This window comes from Leptosomus discolor, chromosome Z, assembly GCF_034619465.1.
Source record: "Leptosomus discolor isolate bLepDis1 chromosome Z, bLepDis1.hap2, whole genome shotgun sequence".
Lineage (NCBI taxonomy): Eukaryota > Metazoa > Chordata > Aves > Leptosomiformes > Leptosomidae > Leptosomus > Leptosomus discolor.
The window spans coordinates 93,300,163-93,321,548 of NC_141419.1; the positions used below are offsets into that span (position 1 = coordinate 93,300,163).

Genomic DNA, 21,386 nt, shown 5'->3' on the forward strand with positions numbered 1-21,386 from the left:
TGCAAAGTACCCTGTCCTGCTGACGGAGGGTCGCCATCATGACAAACTTACCTACACAGTGGCAGAGAAGCCGGCACTTCCGTACGGCAGCGCTGGGAAGCACGGGGGATAGCTCCTCCTAACGTGCTTCAAAGTTACATCAAAAATCCAGCATTTTTATACCCTTTTTCTGCAAAGTCATGATCTTTAACATATTTTAACATAAGCATGCACGTTACGCCCGCTATTAATTTTGACATTTACAGTGATTCGTCTGCCCTATTGTATGACTTTATCAATACTCTTATACTAATATAATCATTGGTTATTTTACTGATCAAAATCTCTGATATACAAATCAGGATGGGGAAGATGTGAGAGTCTTCACAGCAACATTCCTTTGTTTCTATGGTTTCATCCCATAAGATAAGATAACGAGCTGAGAATGTACAGTTTCACCCCTTGTACCTGTCTCCCTGCCTCCCCGCTCTGTGTTCTGCACAATTTCACACCCGCAGCAGCTCTGGCTTTGGCCATTTTCGTAACGCCTGCATCTGCTGTCTCTGAGCACCAGTGAGGTTTTGTGTATTTCTTACCATAATGTAAATTAACTGAATCAGGAAATAATTAAATACAAGACGTTAGTTGTTCATTAAAAACAATCAATTATCAATGAAAAGTAATTAGCTATTCCAAATTCAGACCTGATGATAACGATCCCACCGCCCCGGCAGGTGCGGTCTGCTGCGCCTGGCGCTCAGGAACGCACGATGGTACCCTAAACAACCCGAACCGAGGGGCTGCTGCCGCTGGCGGGCAGCCGGGGAGGTTGCTCGTGCCCCGCAGCCCTGCCCAGGTGGTTCCAGGCATCCCCAAGGGTGGAGATTTGGAGATTCCCTGGGAAACGTGTCCGAGTCTGCAACCACCCTTGAGGTAAAGAAGGTGCCCTTCAGCTAAGAAGGTCTCGCTGAGCCTTCTCATTAAAGGTGACACAGATAAAACTATAATTAATGTTGAAGTAACAAAATGTTTAACATTTTTATCAGCACCTTATTTTAAGAAAACTTAATGCTTTCCGTAGCTCAAAAACCATCCTTGAGCCTTTTACAGCAGCTAGTTTAAAACAATCTCTCTAAACACAACAGCAAGAAGAAAAATACGTGCTGCTGTGGTGATACAGTGCTGCGTGACTTTGACCAACGCTGGCTTCAGGAATTTATTACTATAGGACAACTGGAGAATCTCCGTTCTGCCAGCTGAACGTGATCCACACGCTGAACAGGCTGCGGATACAGACGGGCATCTGTTCCCCTCGGGCGGCAGGGTACCCCACTGCCCGCCAGGAGCCACGGGGCTGCCTGTAATCTGCGTATCTCTACGCAGATACAGCGATGCATCTCAGCGTGGCTTTTATCCTCAAAAATACACCGGCATACTAACGTTTATCCATGCTTTTATATTCCACAGTTGAACTGAAATGGCGTACTAATCAAACAGCAACAACAAATTGGAGTCGCCTTGTCTTTAGGGAACGGGTGGTAGGGAACCCACCGAGTCCCCGCACAGGCCACGTGTTATGTGCCAATCTATAGTAAAGCACGTCGTGAACTAATTTCACTATTTTAATTACATCTGGCCAAGAGAAAATGCTCTCTCTCGTTTCGACTGCAGAAATAGTTTTCCCTTTCTGTCCAGAGCAGCCGGGCTGTGTTGATATCCACTGGCTGTTAAACAGCTGATAGGGACAAGAAAACCACCACGGAGCTGCTGTTAGCGTCATCTCTGATGATCTGTACGTAACCAAAACCACTCAGGCACACCTACAAAAAGCTAACAGTGAAAACATTTATTTAAGAAAATAAATAAAGTCAGTCACCGACCACACCTCCTCACAGGGCCCACGTGTGTTGGCACCTGCGAGGCCCCTGGTTTCCTTCACCCAACAGCTGGAAAACACGCAGGGCAGGAATTCCCTCAAAATGTGCTAACTTAAAAACTGCCCTAGCTCTGTCATTGGCTATTTTTTGATATTATGGGCACGACACTTCCCTTTTGCAGACAGAAATGATTTTTTTTTTTTTTCATTTCCCGTGTGTTTTTATAAAGCAAAGTGCATGTGATAACGGCTGAAATAACTAGGAGGCATAAACGCTCAGAAGCAGTAAGGGGACAAAAACAGAGGGATTAATGAAATGTTTGTATTAGCCACGTTCAGGACAAACCAAGTACAACCAGGAATTAAAGGCAGAACGTTCTCCGCCCCGTTTCGCCATGCCGTTACCGACAACGGACCAACTTTACACCCCGCACGGCCTTCACCTCCAGCGGGCGGCAGAGAACGGCCCTTCTCCCGCTCCAGCCCGGAGGTGTTCTCGGCGGTGCTCCCCCCGCGCTGCCCCGAAGCCGCCACCGCCCGGGAAGCCTCTCAGCAGCTCCCAAACGAAGCCGTTGCCCGCAGCCCCCCCTTCGGTTGCCTGCAGACCCCCGACCGGACGCCCCCTGCGAGCCCTCCCGAGGGGCGGGGGACACGCCGGGGTCTGCCTGCCCCTCCGCTGGGCGCGCCCCGGGCCCGGACAGCCGCGAGCACGGCACGGCCCGGCCCGCCGCCCGCTCGCCCCCCGGCCCTGGCGGCGGCCCCGCCGCCCTCGCCGCGCCCCTGGCCCGGCCCCGGCCCCGCCGCAGGGCCCAGCCCCGCCGCCTCCCTCCCGGGAACCGCCCGCCACCGCCGCGCCTCCCTCACGCAGAACGGGGCCGCTCCGCCGCCGGGTTTCCATGGCGACGCCGGCTGCCTCTGCCTGCCGTCAGTCACGACGGCCGGGGGCTTTGCGACAGTGGTGGTAGGAGTCACGGCAGCCGCCGGTGTCAGCTGGTCGCCGCACCGGGCGCGGGCGAGAGGATCGCGGCGGGGCCGCGGCGCCCGGGGACCCTCCCCACCGCCCACGGCGGGGACAGGTGAGTGGCCGCCGGCCGCCGGCCACCTCCGGGCGCAGGGCACCCTCCCCCGCCGCCGGGCGGTGGCCGTGCCCGGCAGGGCTCGCTGCCCGCCCCCGCGCTGCCCCGGCCCCCGGCGCGCTGCTGGCGGCCCTCGGGCCCCCCCGTGCGGCGGGGCGGGCCGCCATGTCGTGCGGGAGGAGGGGGCGGTGGCGGCGGCACCTGCCTGGGGGCGATGGCAGCCTCCGCCCCCGGCGGGCGGGCGGCCGAGGGGGAGGCCTGGGGGGCGGCAGCAGGTGGCGGCCTGCGGGTCCCGGCCCCCGCCTCGGCGGGCGACGGCGGAGCGGGCCTCGCCGCCGGGCCCGGCCTGGCTGCCCTCGCCGGGGGGTGCGGGTAGAAGGGGCTTCGTGCGCGGGGAGAAGGGGGTCGGCTCTGCTCCCGGCCGGCCCTGCGGCGGCGGGGGGGGGGGGGGGGGGGGGGGGGGGGGGGGGGGGGCTCGGGCGGCTTCACCTGCGTGGGGCTGTGCCAGGTTCCGGTTCTCCGCCGCTGAGGGGGCTCGGGCTCGTCCTTCCGACGAATTTCAACCCAGAATTCGCCCCCGGCCTGCGTGCCCCGTGGGCTGGCGCCTCTCCGGAATGCCGCGGCGGGGTCACGGGAGTCGGCGGTGGGCGAGCGGTGGTGGCTAACGGGATGGGGAGCGCCGTTAACGGCACGCTGTCTGAGGAGGGGCTCTTCAGGCGAGAATAATCCTTTGTGGGAGCTTGAGTGACTTTTAATACCGAATTTTTGTTACATCGCGGCCTCTCTAATCTGTTTCCCTTTCCTGTGACAGCCATGACATGACTGGCAACTAGGGACAGGATTGAGAGTTTACTGTACAACTGCTATGGATAACTGTCCTTCATGGGATCATGGCAGTTTTAAACAGGAAAAATACATGTGGATTTAATGTGTCATCGAATTAAGTGCCAGAAAAACCTGTAAAGGGCTTTCAAAGGTATATATTAACTACAATGAATGATTTACAGTCCCAAACTATTATTTCCCCCTTGTTCTAGTTTTATAACATTCCATGTATACAGGGAGTAGTGATTTTTAGGGGGAGGGAGATAACCAGTTTTACCTTCCTGTTGTTAAATACTTTTAAATTGGACTTTTGTAGTCATTCACTCAGCTGGGGCAAGGGGCGAGCGATAATCTTTCGTTGGATTGTTGCTGTTACTGCTGCCTAAGGATTAAGGAAGAGCTTGTGTCTTAACTAGTTACCTTTCAGTTCCCATTTTGGAACACAAGCTTGTATTTGTTGATTTTATTTTTGATCCTGAGCGTCTTGGGAAGCTTTGATAGTAGCACGATCTTTTTATTTAGATTACTGTGATAGGTAATGGGTGATTTAAGACACAGAGCCCTGTAACGAGTCTTGTCTTGGGGTGCTTGCAGTACAGACATGTTGTATGATGCAGCATTGCAGTTTGGAGATGCTGCTACAGCTAAATTGGCTTAGAGGGACATAGAGGTACTGGCTGCAGAACGTTGTGGAGAAGCTTCTGACTTAGGGGAGAAGCAAAGAAGACTCGAGGTGATGAATTTTGGATCAATAAAGTACATGGGGATAAAAGAAGGCCAGGTGCTATTACTGTTTTAATCCTTGATCAGCATAATGAGAACCACAGCCTGGTTTGTTAGTCATTGCTGCCTGCACTGGAATCACCGTTTCGCTTCACGTGAACTTCAGCGCAGCTTACCAGTTTTGACCCAGTTGGAAACAGTAGGTGACTTCTCTCCTGCAGGTCTGCTTCGTCCTGTTTTAGCGAGTAGGGTTAGTGAGGTGAGTGTGAATAGTCATGGTAGGAAAACTGGGAGTGCTGCACTTACAGAACTGGGGCCTTTGGAAAGCCCTTGCATCTCTTGGTTACGTGCGGGTACCTCAGTTCTTGATAGCTGTTGGGGTTTTTTGTGTATATTGAAATGAGTAAAGTTCAGTATCAAAATGGACATAGCTTCCAGCTTAACCCCCCAGCTGCTGTCCCCTTTCGTGGGTGTGTTTGTGTGTGCGTCCGTGCGCGTGCTGGTGGCATTAAAACTGCTGCCTTACCTGTCTTTTTGATAAGCCAGTGTCCTGACTTTGCTGCTGTCACGAACCAATTGTTTCTTGATCATACAGGAGTTGTTGCATTCTTCACCGGTTTACTCACGCTACTTTCTTAGTGAAAAAAGATTATTTTTTTTAAAGTGCTTTTTTTAATAAGTAGTTTTTAGCATACTGTTGCAATAATCTTTTTGTAGTTGCAAATCAGAAGGGCGTGCTGTTAATTGGGTGAAGTATAAAGGGACAGTTATTGTTCTCCAAGTTTTGTATTCGGTGCGTAACAGATGCCAGCTGAAATGCCAGACCTTCAGAAACGAGCAGCATGTAACTGACAGCGCGAACTTTACTGGCTGGTTGTATTTAATAGCAGAATTGTTTATTTGTTCACCATCTAGTTAAAGGAACGTGTGATTGTCTGAATATGTAGGTTCTGGTAGTGAAAGATTTCTGCAACTCTGGGTAAAGTACTTAATTTTCTTCTCCCTACTCATTAATCCTTTTTCTCCATCCCCAAGTATTAAATGGAAACGGTCATTTGTAATTAAATTTAGAATCGTCAGATTTTTATAAAACGCATTGGATTATTCAAATGGCAGCTGTGATGTAACAGAAATGAGCTTTTACCATAAATGTATGATTGTCTTCATGTAAATGGTTTTAGGAGGGGTGTTACAATGCTTAACTAATGCCTTTTTGAATTAAAGATTCTGTATGTGTGAAAAATATTAGGCATAAGAATTGCTGTTCACTTGAAAATATGCAATCCACTTAGAAGGTTTGTCCTGATGTCATGGATGGCAGCCATCTCTGCTTACTGGTGGCACATCTGAATAATAACGTAATTTAAATTCTGCTGAAAATACAGAAAAATGACATTAACATGTGGTAAACATTGATAGGGAAAGGAATTATTTATTCTTAACCTTTCTGGGTTGCTTTGTTTGAACATAAGCACAGTTACATTAATTTAAAAGCAGATGCTCATTTGGCAGCCTTTAATGGTTCGTTTTGGCGCTGTTACATACCGAGAGCATATAAGATAAAGAAACAGCCAATTCCTGGATGGGTGGGGGCTTTACTGAGCAGATTCTTTTAGTGTCCACACACATCCTAAGATTAATTCTTTATGTGCGTGTGCTTTAATTAAAATCAGTGTGTTTGGAAAGGGCTGCTCTGGGGTTTTGCTGTGCTCTGTTAAGACAAAGGCGGATTTACTTATCTTGTTACTTCTTCTTTCCCAAAAGACGTGTTCCTTTCTCCTGGCCTGCCTTGCATCCGTCCCGGGCGCCTGGGGCACCTGCATCCGTCTCCCCCAGGAAATGGGCTCAAGCGCTGCACGGGGCTCGCCGAGCTCGGTCTGGGCAGCCCCACAGCGCAGGGCTGCCGTGGGCCGGGACGGTGCTGAAGGGCTCCACGGAGCTGGCAGGGTTTGCGTGCAGCTGGCGCGCTCGGTCTCTGGCTGGGAGATACCGCTGTGATTCGCTCCAGGCCGGAGCAGTCTGTGGCACGGAGGCGTGCGGCGCTCCCGAAAGCGCCAGGTAACTGCGTCCCAGCGGGGTCCCACGTGGCAGGTCAGCAGCGCGACGGTTGCTTGGTCGTCACACGCACAGGCTGAACCTAAAACTGGTTTCTTTCTGGTGACAGAACCGAAGTTAGTCTCCTGGTTTTGTAGTTCTAGCAGTATGACTGCTGTCTGGAACTCAGGTGTGCACACCGCTAGGGCGGGTGAAGGATTTGGGTGCTGCTGCCTGACTCGCCTGTGCTTTGGAAGTCCTCAGCAGAGAAAGGAGTCGGGTGGAGTGTTGAGTCATGCTGGAGGAGGATGTTCATTGTACCTCCTGGCTGTCTCGCCTGGAGGCATCTCCAGTCCCGTGTTCTGTTCTCCCTCCCTCTGCTTCAGCTTTGTTTTCTGCTTGTGCAGGCTGCAACAACAGCATCTCTGCTGCTGCTTAAACCTTTCCTCTTGCGTCTACCCGCTGAAATGTTTGAGGGCAAGGACATCTGCATGCACGTCAGGTGCTGTGCTGGCCACGACTGTTTCCCTTTCCCTGCGCACAGGGCACGGAAATACTACCAGCTCGAGGATTATATCCACTTGCCAGTGACAGGCGTGAAAGGAAACTGGTTTTATTGTCCCTGAGCAATGCAGGGGGGAAGAGTCACTCTCACTAGCTACTGGGCTTCCTACCACTAGTTAGTTTTGTTTGGGTGCTTTTTCTGGCTGTAAAAAGTCCTTATAATGGATCCTGTTTCAGGGTACATAACTTGAGGCTTACAATGTTTGATGAGGTCTCAAGGCTTCCTGTCATGACTGAATGTGGTGGGAAAACTTGAGGAAGTAGCAAATAAAATGTCCCTGTTTCAGGAACAGTTTGTATACAGGTGGAGGGAGGCTTGTGGGGTTTTTTGCCTGCCTGTTGCTGTCACTTGGAAAGGTAAAAGTATATGCAAAAAACAGACAGACAGGAATGCGAATGATTTTTTAAAATACTGGAATTAGTTTCCAAGCCTGAGTTGTGGCAGAAGGTGATAGAGGCTTTGAGTTTAAGTGTTATTCTGATTTGCTGCATATTGGGTTTATTTCATATGACAGATGGGGCAGAGGACCAGAAAAATTACATGACTCTGCCTTTAATCTGTTTTAGAAACAACTGTTTTAAAGCTCTCTGACCGTGCTTCTGACCTTTGCCTTTGTACCTGTGGCTCTCCCACCTGGTCATTCCCCTGATTCTGTTGAACAATAAGCTACTGTAAACTTGAAAATTTTCTATGCATCTGCCTTGTACCTTCATTAATGGACATTGATTTGAAATTACTGTTCTGTTTTCTGATTGTAATTAGGTTCAGTAAGTTAACTGTGAATAGTTTACTGTAGCTTACTAGTCCTGAAAGTGCTAGTTAGTGTGTAGAGGACTATGGCTTGATAAAGGTGTTTATGTAAGTCTTGATTCAGTATTTAATATGTTGTACTTAAGAAATCAGTTTAATAGCTTTACTCAAATAGGAATTTATCGCAGATTATGGAATTTGCCTTAAGGCCAACCTTAAGCAGTGCAGTTGAAAGTCACTTGACTGTTCTACCAGATTAGCATATTATTTTTATTTTTTTATCGTCTGCTAATCTAAAGAATCACCCCCTCTTTAAGTACCGAGAGCATAACTGAGATGTAGGTGTCTGTGACTAACTGAATTATATTTTGACGATATAGTGGACCTAGTAACAAAAGCACAGCAAAGGCCATTTTTGCCTTGGTTTTTACATGGAAAATAAAGATCCATAGGACCAGACAGCGGCTAATGTGGTTGGGAGAGTGTTCTGTGTGGTTGGAAGGTCATGGTGGCGGTGGGAAGTTTCTGATGACCGTGGAAAGTCCTGCTTCTGTCCGGTCTTTTTCCGCATCCCTGCATCTGTCTGTGTATTGTCACCAAGAGAGGTAATTTGAAAGTGAAGCAAAGTCATCACAAGTATGCTTTTATACATACATACATTTATATACACCCCTACACATGTGCGATAACACCAACTCGTTCTTTTATTGGGGGTTTGGAGGAAAGGACTTGGGATTCTGGTACTTGTGGAAGTGCCAGAGAAAAGCGATTCCGACGAATATGGAGGGGTATTAAGCAGGAAGAACTCTACGCTGTGTGACATCTTCATGTTCCAGTTCCCTCTTCTGCAAAAGTATTCTATGAAAAATAGTTTATTCTAGAAAGATATAAATAACTAGAATGCGTAATGGCTCGCTGCATGCTTTTTGACCATTTGTCAATGGGACAGTGTTTATTTGCTACTGTAGTTTGTCATCATTGATGTAAAAAAAAATATTGATTGTTTACAGACAATAAGTTGAGTTTTGGTTTTTGCAGGGGATGTATTCGGTGTTCGCCAATGATAGAGAAGGGTTGCTCTTTGTAGACTGAATTCTTCAGCTGTTAAAATGAGCTTGTGGTACTTTCTGAAAATGAAGTTTTTAATGAAGGCGTTGCGGTACCATAATAAAAAACTAGAAGGAAAGAGGTAGTTTTTCTTTTTGCTCTTTCTCCCAAGGGTTGATATGAAATACTCAAAGAATTCTGTTTCTCTGAGATAAAAGTTTTGGTATGTGAGTATCTGTAAGCCTTTAGAAAGTATTTTGCTGTTAATGTTTTCGGTGCTTTCTCTCCTGTTTTTCTGCATGGAAAATATAAAATACATTAGGTTACTGATGTGTGCTAATACTTCTGTGTGTTGTAATATCCTATGTGTTCCTTTCGAAAATTCAGTTTAAGTACATATTTATAGTGCTAGTGATTTGGAAGTTTTTGTAAATAGTTTGGAAGAGCATTAAACTGACTGCAAAATTTCAAGGAACAATTTTGTGCCCCGGTAGGGGAGCTTCTGTATTTATTCAAAAGTGCAGCCGTTTGCATCGCTGAGACAATCCGGTGACATGTAAATCCTGAGACTTGGTCCCTGAACTGTGAGCGATAGGAGATGAAAGGCACGAGAGGAGACTTTTATGGTGCTTGTCAGCATTTTTACTCTTGGAGTTTTGGGCTCTGAAATGAGCGATGGGTTGCTTTGTTATCCGTTAAAACTTGGTGCCTGGATTGCGCTGGTGATCCAATACCACTTACTGTCATGGAAAATCCTCTTGGAAGAAGCGAAGGCAAAGCAGCGCTCTGAGACCCTGCTCACTTCGGGGGGCGAGCGGCACGCTCCGTCTGCCGCCCCTGCCATGGGGGCATCTTTCGGGATTAGTCTGGGCCGTTTTGCACATCTAGTCCGCAGTGACGGAGCGGCTGAAGGGAGCTCGTGGCAGGTAGCAAGGGAGGAGCACTTTGTAAAGAATCTTGTACCTCGATTGGTGTTCCAGTGCTTTAATATTTGTAAAGCAAAAGAACTTCCATCCCTCCCCATCGCTCCTAGTGTGTCCTTTGTTTTATTTCGTTACAGAAATTGGGTGGTAAAAGAGTTAAATGGGTATTTTTGTTTAGTTGGTTTGCTGATTTTTATTGTTGTTTGCATTTTTTGGTATTATATCTCAACACTCAATTTCTGGTTTTCGCTGTATTTTTATGGTTGTTTCACTCTAAGTCAAGTATTTTTAGAATCATAGCTCTTGGTAAGGTCACCATATTTTTTAATTATTTTATGATTTGTGTTGTGGTCATCCAGACAGAACAATTGATCTACTATTGCATAACAATTAACACTGCGTTTACAGGCGTGTTTTACAACTGCTGATTCCAGGGTGGCTTTTAGTATGTTGCAGTAGATTAAGTGCTTGATTGTTGGTCTTTATTTGTGCTTGTCCATTAAATACCAACTCTGACTAAAGTGAGTAGCAGTTAATAAGGATAGTCCAATCAGATGCGAGAAAAAAGTTGGCATAAAACAGTACCTCATAGTAAGTGGAATTTCTGGTTTTATGATACGAATGTTGTGAAAAACCGTAATGCATGTCTCGCTCCTCAGAAATTTGAGGCTGGGCATGTCCAGCTGGCCCTGTAAGCTGTTTTGCAGTTTGTGATACTTAGCTATTCATTATTCCGCTCTCGCTGCCTTCCCTTCCCCCTTTTTTCCGTGTCCATTAACATGTTCCATTTCGCTGGCTGTGGAGGCTGGTTGCACTAGTATAGTCAGCGTTTGTCAAAATGAATTAAAAACTCCTTTCTTGTAGAAATTGCACTGTAATTTTTATATAGCTATATGATATTAACGTACATTGAACTCCATGTTGTAGAGCAAAAAACAACGTTTTGAAATAGAAGCTAATTTTGATGCTCAAGTGTGGAAGTCAGCACTGAGAATGGCCAGGGTGATGTGAGATCAGAAGGCTGAGTTTGTGGTTGGTGCAAGCAGGATCTCTGTAGCTGCCTCTGCATCAAATTTGGGTTTGTCTCAAAGGGGAGACGCTGAATCTTGCGTGATAGTGGTGCTGAGGAGTATTTGATTGAATTCCCACGACTTCATGGAAATGCGGAGCTTGTCCTTGTGCTCCCTTTGATAACGGGGCAGGCAGGATCGTTTGGTGGTGCTTGGCAATAGGTGGGCAGCGGTTCCACATGACTCTACCCATTAGCTAGTTCGTTCCATCTGACCATCGCTGCTGTCTGAGCCGAGTGTCACGGGGGTACAAAGGGGAACCGCGGTTATTGCAGCGGGGAAGTAGAGTTGCAGCGACTCTGACTTGGATTCAGGCTGACCTTTATTCTTCCTTTGCTGTCATTCAGAATTTTTTTTCCCCTCTTCTGAAGTGCTGTAAAATGGGTTTACGTATCTGTGAACAACTGCAAATATTGCTGGATCACTCAAGCTAGAAGAATATGTGTGTATCTACAGAAAGACAGGAAAATAGGCATTTGTAAAAAAATATTTCTTTTGTGAATCCTGGCCGTGTTTGGTGTGTTTGTACTCCTCTAAATCAAAAGCTCTGCGCTGGTTTGAGCTGTGGCAATTTCAGAATGTAAACCTCCACAAGATAGTACATAAGGAGCATTTATTTATCACAACTATTTCATCCATCCATTTATCCCAAAGTGCTCCGAGCAGTAACTTTCATAACTCAAAGTAGAGTCTGAGTCCAGAATAAGAGACCGACAAAAAAACGTCAGTCATTCTTGGCTTATTTTCTCTGCTTGATGGTTACACGTACCATCTTTCAGTTGTTTCTGAGAGAGTAATAGTAACTGGAATGGGAATTAAATTCCAATGGTTTTATTTATGAAATGTAGAATATACCTAAAAAGTATCCCCAGAACAATCGTGAGCTCAGTTACCTGGAAGGCAAAACAAAGTCTTGTCTTTACAGTTCCCTTTCCTGCACAGGGACTTGCTCATGTTCCCGGCCACGGGGGTGCAGGGGGTGCCTGGAGCTGCTGCTTGCGCCAGCCGGGGCACCGGCAGCGCGCTGCCCGGCTGGGCATGAGCAGGCTCTGCTGCAAGGGCCCTCTGTTGTTAGAACACCGAAGGGGTTGGCCAGCTCAGTGTTGCTAACAAAAACAGTGCCTTGTTTTGGTGTTTAAATCTTGTGCTAATCCTCTTAACTGTTTTTTTTTTATGACTACAACTTGAGTTTCTACGATGGTTTCTTTCTCTCTGAAGTTATGATTCAAACTCGTTTATTGTCACCAACAAAACTTTGGCTTTGTGACAGACAAAAATTTCTCCGTATTTGTGTCAATACATTTATAAGATACTAAATGTTGCTGTGAAGGTGTTGTTGCATCTATTTCTTGTTGGATAGTGGCCAGAATCCAGTTCATATGGCAAATCATGATGGTCGAAACTGCCTTCAGATATTAAATAATCACATCTAGTGCTCCTGTAGCTCCCAACAGACGGCTGTTTGGCTGTTCGAGTAGCTGCCTGGGTGATTGTTGCTTTCTGTTTCAGTACAAATTGACTCTTAAAAAAGGAGGAGGGGAAAATCTCTGCTGTGCTGTGCCACTCTTCCCCCTCGGCGGGAGCTGGGGTCAGTCCGTGGGGAAAAGTCCACTGCAGTTTAAAGCTGGCTGGGTTTGGCAGGACTGGGGCATGGGGTCTCGTGGAAACTGGGGAGAGGAGAAGGGGAGGAGTGTGTGTGTCAGTTGTCACAAAACCATCAGTATCACAACGACTGGATTGCACGAGACTGTCGGCTTTTGTGCAGAATGGGTAAAAATGCAACCTTTATTGAGCAAAAGGTGACGCAGTGGATCCTGCAGTGCCATAGTGCAGCAGGGTCACGGGAATAAGTCGGCGCCTACTTGTCGAGTCTCCGTCTCTAAATCCTCTCAGCTCTGGTTTGGGATCCAGCTCGTGGTGGTTGGCAGCGGGGGAGAAATGAGGGAGCATAAGAAGCGGTCTGCACTTGCTGTATTTAGCCCTTTCCTGGCTTGCTTTAGTTCTAAATGGTGTTAATAGTGCTAGTCAGGATTTTTTTCCCCTCAAACCACATCTTTTGATACTGTGTGTTCTAATTCCTTCTCCATCACCCTGTCTAAGCAGCTTTTGCTTGCGTGCGGCTCTGCCTGCGGCAGAAGTAAATCTTGAGCCACTCATGTTGGAGCGGTGACTCTTGGAAAACTTTGACCACTGAGGCTTAGAAACCAGAAACCGAAAGCTTCAAAACGAACATATATTTTTAATTAGGCTATGCCTATTTCTAATTAGCTTTTGTCTGTTTAGTTAGCCTCTTTAGCTGCGTGCACGCGGTGGTATGAACTGTCCGAGTACAGGTATGAATTACGGAACGGCATTAACCTTGAAAATGTTTTCTGCCTCTAATTTCCCCTAATGCTGGATACTGCACGTTGCAACATTCAAATCCATTTGAAAAAGCGGTGTCAACCTGACACTGCTCTAACAGAACAGTGTTTGTGAAAAGCACATAGTTCTCTGTAGAAAGCTCCAGTTTTTGACTGAAGGCTGTTGCAAATGTGTGCAAATGAGCTCTGCTACTGGGCATGTAATAGGTGCTGCAGCTGTGGGACTTAAAGCATTTGTTACTTCAAAATTATTCTAAAAAGAGTGATTTTGGCAAAAGCGCCTATGTGCATTAGAATATGCCATTCGGTACCTACACGTGTAGGGAAATGCCACTTTGGAAACTATCTGTGGCAAAAGCAGAAGTCGTCAAAATTGTGAACCTATAATACTGCCCCAGTGACTGTTTAAGGAATGTTATTTGATCCATACGGGAAGACGAACACATTCCCTGATGAGAGGAGAGGTGAGGTCGTATAGTGCTGTTTATTTGAAGAATAACATACAGTGACTGTGTTTCTTTGTACAGAATGTTTACGAAGTCACTTCAGACGGATTGAAGGACCTGCTAAATGCAGGAACAAGGGCCTACCAGCCTGAGATGTAATATCTGTTATCTTGATTAAATTGACAGGCGTGAAAGCAAAATGGCAGGAAACAGCCTCGTTCTGCCCATCGTCCTGTGGGGCCGTAAAGCCCCCACACACTGCATATCCACCCTGCTGCTCATGGAGGACGCGTCCATGATTGTCACCGGCTGCCACGATGGACAAATATGTCTCTGGGACCTCTCTGTGGATTTAGAGGTAAGACTGAAGTCTGTGTAATCTTAATTTTCTGTATGTTTGAGGTGCGTATCGTTGTTGCCAGTGTGATTTTGTTCTTTGATGTTTTAGTATCTGTTCTGGTCTTCAGTTCTTTCCACATCCTTGTCCTTTCTTCCTCCCTCTGCCGAGGCCTGGGTTGACACTGCATGCTTCCCATAGTGAATATTTCAGACTAGAAAGAGACGTTTTTGTTCTTGAACTTTGCTGCTGCTCCTGCAGTAATTTTTTTCACTAATTGCTTCCTCTTTTTTTGGGAGCTGCTCTAGACTAGTGGTTACTTTCAAGTTTGGCTGCTTAATACTGGCTTGTGAAAACAGATTCCAGTCATTAGAGGACTGTACTTAGAACTTTTTAAGGTGGGTTTTTTTTGCAACCATTTTTTTTCCATGAAAACTGAAAGAGCAAAAAGGCTAGTAGCAGAGATAGATGTTGATGATTCATTGTCTTATGCCAGTGGCTGCCCTAGAGTTGAAATCTGCAAGTGCTTATTTTGAATATGATCTGGTAGTTCGCCTTGGTACAAGGAGTTTTAAACTCTTGGAATGAAATAGCAAAACAGTCCTTTCTTGTAAAAAGCAACATGCTTCAGGAAAAGTTGTACTGACTGCTTAAAGATGTCAACGTCTGCGAGTTACCCCCATAAACTATGTTTATGTCTGGCATATTTAAAAAGAAAGAATGGGAGAAAACAACTATTTCTTTCTAGAAAAGACAAATAAAGAGCAGTTTTCCTTTTTTATCCTTAATCTGTGCGTGGGCTTTATATAAACTTATTTATGAATGTGTAGGGTTGTGAACTATACTTGATGGGGGGACTGTTGTTGCAGTACAACACAATTTTTTCATTCAAATTATGTCAAACTCAGCTTATGATTTAAAAATATTGGTAGCATGAGTTTGGTGCAAAATGCTTCTTTTTTTTCCACAAATTTGCGTGACAGTGTTAGGTAGAAACTCTTCTTTTTTTCCCATACTATAGCAGCGTTCAGTGCAAACTTTCCAGATTATATATCCACTGCTATGCTAATAAATGTGTATGTATATAAAACACATTTATTTAACTAATACGTAAAATGGAAACCTGAAATATGTATATTCTGGTTAAGTAACAGTGGCTATGTTGGTTTTGCTTCATATTTTGTTTCTGTGCTTCTAGATTAATCCCAGAGCTCTGTTGTTTGGTCATACAGCCTCAATTACTTGTTTATCAAAGGCCTCTGCTTCCAGTGAAAAGCAGTATATAGTGAGCGCATCAGAAAGCGGGTGAGTTTCCTGAGAATTTATTGATATGCACGTCTGTTAAATGATGGAAACTGAGGGTAGAGGAGAGATCAGGTTGTTTACATACACGGTATTTTTTACTTGGTGTAATGTCCAAATGACGGGACTTCTCCCCTGTAGATCCTGAGCGTGGTGTGGATTTTGGGTTCGTGGCCGGAGAGGGGCACAGGAAAGTGCCCGAGGTCCTGGAGGGCTTCCTCTGGTGCTGCTTGTGCCGTGGGAGTGGGTGACAGGACACCCCCAGTTGTGTGTGGAGCACTGGGTGTCATTGGTGTCCGGGTGGGCAACGACATGTGTGACGTGTTACCCTCAGACACGGCACTTCTGTGCTTTCTGTTGTCTTTTCACACGTGTGAGTTTGTCAGTTCAGTTGACAGTAGATCCACGTTTTGCTCCTTTTTCTCTGCTTATCCAAGATCTGTTTCTGGAGTGAAAGCAAGCTTGGGTTGTAGTGCAGCTTGTTGGCAGGAAGTGATCCCCAATTCCTGTTTAAAACTTGGAAATCTGTCACACAATTCAACTGTATTTCTGTTGCGGTGTTTGATTTTTATCCTTAAGAAAAAAATATGTCAGCAAATACACTTTATTTTTTAAGTGATTTTGTTATGACTCAGAGCTGCTGTTTAGAGAGGGGAAGGGTTTCTCATGCGATTGACATCAATGGGGATTGCAGTCAGGTAATTTAAAGTAAAAAAAAAAACAAAAAAACCCCAAAAAAACCAACCCAAAAAACTCCTCATCCTCTGTAAATTCAATACAGTATACTCTGTACACTCACATTTTAGCCTAGATTTCGGGCTAATTTATTGAAAAAAATACAGAATTTGGTAAATTACAGGCCAAAGCTTTGCAGCCAACTACTTTTGGCATTCATAACTCACACATGTCGCTTCCTCCCCACCTCCTCTTCTTCCCATCCTCTGCCTCAGGCTGAGCACAGGATCTTTAGTAACCGACTGTCCTCTCCTGGGAGAGTGCCTCCGGCCGGCGAAATAACTTGTCCTGCTGCGGTTTTGTGCTGTAGCTTTTGCCCTCTGAATTGGGGTCCCCTCCCGCTACAGAGAGCTTTTCCCCCGCGCCCCTGGGCGTTGGCAGCCATCGGGAGCTGGGGTCTGGGTCAGTGCGGCCCGGCTGGCAGCGCAGCACAGCGCAGCGCGGGCAGGACGGGGAGAGGGCCCAGCTTAAACAGCCTTGCAGGGACGAGGAGCCCCTGCCCAGACAGCTTCCAGCGCTTTCTCGAGAGCTCTTCAAGGGCAAACACCAACTTACCAGGGTCAGCCGTGAGCCCAGGCTGGCCCGTGCGGGCGGGGAGGGTGCATTCCCTGTGTCCTGGCGTCTGCGCTCGCACTCCGGCTGCGTGAGAGTGAGTCCTCGCTACCGGCAGGCAAGGAAACGGGCCATGGTCTGGCTCTTCTGGTGGTCATTCTGGAAGGCAGGAGCTCTCTGTCTCCAAAATACGAGCCTAGTCTTGGTTCAGGGAGTTGGAGCAACTACTGTTGTTATCCGGAGTCTAGAGTAGCTTCTGAGTTTCTAAGTAGAGCTGCAAGCCTTTCGGTTATGAGTCGTCTTCCTCCATGGACTTGCATCGAACCAGACGGGTTGCCTTCACCCCTGCCCTATGGCAGGCCATCTCGCCATACTGCTGATTTTTAGCATCTCTTTCTGGAGTCTTAACAGCACAGGGAATGGTATAGGTTTAGAATGGGTTAGCTCTCTTTGTGAAGACAGTTACTTTCATTCCAGAACAACAGTATTTTGGAAAGAAGTTGTAATTACACATCATAATATTTCTTCTTAAACTAGCGGGGACTTTGAGCACTCTGAGACTGAATGTGGTAATGCATGTGTAATTTGTTTTTAAAACATGCCTTTCCACTTTTAAAAGCAAAGTTAACATTTCCGACTCAGTTGCCTCTCATTAGGCAAAATATTTAACCTGAAGGGATTTGCAAAGGTATTCCTTCCCAGAGCATCAGCCTGTTCTTGAGGGTTGCTTTTGCATTTCTGTACAGAACTTGCTGTTTGAATGACAGACTTTTCTGCTCTGCAAAACAAAAAAGTTTGTGAGTCTGGGGGTTTGTTTGTTTATTTGCTTTGTTTTTAAAAGGCTGTTTATGGAAAGGTGGCCCTCCTGGCTGAGGCTGATTTGATCAGCTGTGGTTGAGGAAGCAATTTCTTAACCTCTGCCTCTATAAATGTAGCTGTCCAGATATAGGTCTGTTATGTGTCCAAACAAGATGAAGAAATTTGTTTATCTGGAAAAGGCAGGGAACAATTATGACTGAACAACCTTTTAACCTGGAAGTGAAAGCAGAATGTGTCAAAACTTAGAATTTCCATCTTGTAATGATTGTGGTACTGAGTAATCTTTTCCTTTGGATTTAGAGCCAAAATATGTTTTCATTGTGAAATTATATATAAAGGTGACAAAGCAGCTGGGAGATTATTTTCTGATGGAATTTTGATATACAATTTTAAAAGTATTTCTTTAAATACTGTAAGTAGTACTGGCTGCTAATTGGAATGAATTCATATGGGTAACTGTAATCTTTGCTCGTAAGGCAAGTCGGGAACGCATCCACTGGTACTACTTATAAAGTGTTGTTCAGTGCTTTGGGTTTGGTCTCAGGCGCGCTGGAGGGTCCCAGGTGACGCTTCCACCGCCAGACAGCCCGGGCCCTGGGGAAGGCCCGCAGTGCTCGCTGCCAGCCGGCACAGCGCGGCGCTCTGTACGCTGTTTTCTTCCTCACCGGTGCGGGGAAGGCGAGCTAATCTTTGGGCAGCTTGGGGGTGCGGTGGAAGTGTGTAATGACTGGAGACATTTGTGAGAGAAGTGAGAAATTTGCAGTTACGCACTTGTTTAACGTTGGTTGTTTATGATGAACCTTGGCATTTCGCTTGTTTCCCCTGATCCTTGTGGGGAAGAAGAGGTGGTGTACATTCAGATGGAAGGACTGGGAGATCAAGTTGATTTTGCGTTTCCTTTATCTAAATACAATTCGTATACTCGCTAACAAATGGTTCAAATGGTTAAGTTTCTCCCAATGTAAATGATTTTTAGACTTGGAAGACTGAAGTATTTTCCACGTAGTTTTAATCTGCCTTTTATATTTTAGGGAGATGTGTCTGTGGGATGTGAATGATGGGAGATGCATAGAGTTTACTAAACTTGCCTGTACACATACTGGCATACAGGTTAGTACCTTGTGTGTGTTTCAGAGGTCCTATTCTGTATTGCAAAGTATGGATAACTATAGATCAGTTATCAAGACAAGGCTGTCTTTTTTCTTTTTAAGCTTAATAATGACATTGTATGCATGCTGAAGTATCTCATAAATAGTTTATGCTGTATCATCAAATGCCCTAGAGCTGAAATATGTGCTGTGCTTCAGCATTTGAAAAAACGTATCATATTTAATGAGAGAGGCTGGAAAGGAAGAAAGAAAAGGAGAAAATTTTTGGAGTACTGCCTGGGGAGGTGGGAACATGACGGTGATCTTAGTGGGGAAGACTGAGGTAGGCTTGTGTCAGCTGCCAGAGCTGGGTGGACAGGGCAAGGATTGCCTTGGGAAGATAACAGGAGAGAGGAGGCCTCTGCAAAAAAACTCCCCTCCTCAGTGCAGAGTAGTAATTTTTAAATGTATAGGCATTATAATATATTTATGAAATTATGGGTTTGATTAAAAATGAAGTGGTTAATGTCTCACATGGAGTATAATTTCTGTATCTTGTTAATATCCATTTAGTTCTATCAGTTTACAGTTGGGACTCAGCGTGAAGGGAGGCTGTTATGCTATGGACATTATCCAGAAATTCTCGTTGTGGATGCTACCAGCCTTGAAGTCCTTTATTCTTTATTGTCAAAGATATCTCCTGACTGGATCAGCTCCATGACTATCATTCGATCCAATAGAACACAAGGTAATTGTTGCTTTTATTATGGCTTTGCCTCCTTGTATGACAAAACACTGTTTTCAGCCTTTTCAGGAACCTGAGGAGGAACTGGAATGTTACTTCCTGTGATCCTGGGCAACACCGAGCAAGCGCTAACCTTTCCAAAAAGCAAAGTATGGATAGTTCTTTCTAGTCCCTGAAAAAGAGGCTAGTTTAGTGTCTGTGCAATGTTGCCTCTGCTGCTGCTCCATCAAATGGGAGTTTTGGCTCTGGCTAAAACGTAACCGCTTTCCCGTGAACAGAACCTAAACTTTAGCCGGGTCACTCCGCGTGTGGGCGCCTGGCAGGATCCAGGCCAACATGGTAAATAGATTCAGGTCTGTCATCTTCAGTGTGTGCATGTGTGGAACCTGAAGGACAAGAAACCTTCCTGCAGGAAGAGTGATTTATTTTTATTATTATTATTATTTTATTTTATTTTATTTGGAGTAAAAGCATGTTTCAGTGGGGTGATAACTTGTTTTCTCTTGGAGAACTAAGAATAAGTTCTGGAGAGCACTTTGACAGCAAGAGCCTGGAAACTGGCACGGGACTGAAGGAAGGGGTGCAAGCCCTCTAAACGCTAAGGCTGTCATCTGCGTTACGAGCATGCTGTGTCGTGTATGTCGAGATCGCTCGGCCAGCCATACATTGTGATTTCTGACAAGATATATGCATGCTATGAGTATTTCTTGTGACTAGCAGCTTCGTAAAAAGCACAGTCATAATGTTTTCGAAGCTATTATTGTAGGAAATGTGTTTAAGGAATGTGGTGATTAAAGTACACAATAGAATTAAAAACCTGAAGATTCCTGAGGAAGAACTTGTAAAAGCGGTGACAGTCAGTTTAGTGGAGAGGCGTGTGAGTAGGCTCATGGTTCGTGCTGGATTAGCTGATGTGGTTTGAAGTGATACCTGTCAGCACATCTGTTTTGCTCAGCTAGTTTCTGTTCATTTGCTGGGCTTTAAAGCCTGGCAGCTGAGGCAGAGAGGTGTCTCGCTGAGCTTTTCCTGTTGTGGAGACTGGAATTCCTGAGAGGTTTGGGGAGCATGAAGGAGGACGATCCTGACAAAAGGAAAGACTTTTACCTTGAGCTGAGGCTGACAGCTATGTAAACTGAGTGTTCCTGAAGTGCTGAAGTGGGAAAGCTCAGTTGCTGTCCCTGCAGCATCTTAAGTTCGTGGAACAACTGAAGTGAACTCTGGTGTTAACCGTTTCCTGATACTGACTTTTATTTCTTGTTTTGTAATAGTTTTGATATTGTAATCAAGAGGTTACGCCTTGGAGTTTGGTCTTAGGCCAGACTTGTCTGGTAGAAACAGGAGTTTCTAGAAAGTCTAAGTAGCACGTGGATACTCTGGTTTCTGTGAAGGTGGTGGCTCTAGTGGAGTAATCTGGTGGAGATGCCTGTTGGGAACCCGCAGCCCAGAGGTGCTTGGGCAGCTGTGCCACTGGGATCTGCTCCCCGCTAACCTTCTGGGTCCTCGCAGGCAGCTCTGGGTGGGCAGCCTGGCAGAAGCAAGAAGTGTCTCCCCTCGGGAGGGTAACCCCTGGCCTTTGGGGAGAGCGATGGGACAATGTCCGATAGCAGTACCGTAGGCAGAAACACCTGGGGCTTGACTTCCCCCATTTAATTTGAGCCCTGGGTGTGGATTGACAGCAACCCGTGGAATCTGTGTGTGCGTGAACTTCTGGCATACGGCTTTGCAAACAAACGTTTGGTTTTGAAGCAAACACTTCAGGAATGTTTTGATCACCTTTGAACGCTGAGGTGCTCTCGGCATGTTTTTGTACTCGGGTGCGCACAAGTGTGCGACAACATGACGGCTCCCTTGTACTTATCAGCCCGATGCTTGTTTTTCCCCAGAGGACACTGTTGTAGCAGTTTCGGTGACTGGCATCCTGAAGGTGTGGATAATAACCTCTGAAGTCAATCGGATGCAGGTAAACAAAGGCTTCTGAATTAATGATATTTCCTGTTGCGATGAAGGGAGAACTGCTATTAATGCTGTTTCCTCTTCTTCCAGCTACCTAATGATACTACGGTTTTTCTCCTCTCTGCCCTTTGAAAATCAGCTTCCTTTAATTTTGCTTTACTGATTCTTCGAGTTACCA

At 46.0% G+C, this 21,386-nt stretch overlaps 1 protein-coding gene across 2 annotated transcripts in view; it reads left to right on the top strand.

Moving 5' to 3' along the window:
* The first annotated feature begins 13,876 nt into the window (after positions 1 to 13,876).
* Positions 13,877 to 21,386, top strand: part of WDR7 (WD repeat domain 7) — a 121,864-nt gene continuing 114,354 nt past the window's right edge. For both annotated transcript variants that reach the window (XM_086480375.1, XM_086480376.1), the window contains exons 1-5: positions 13,877 to 14,035; positions 15,213 to 15,319; positions 18,454 to 18,532; positions 19,084 to 19,258; positions 21,139 to 21,215. In XM_086480375.1, the coding sequence (XP_086336501.1) occupies positions 13,877 to 14,035; positions 15,213 to 15,319; positions 18,454 to 18,532; positions 19,084 to 19,258; positions 21,139 to 21,215 (597 nt within the window). The remainder of the gene's footprint in view (positions 14,036 to 15,212; positions 15,320 to 18,453; positions 18,533 to 19,083; positions 19,259 to 21,138; positions 21,216 to 21,386) is intronic.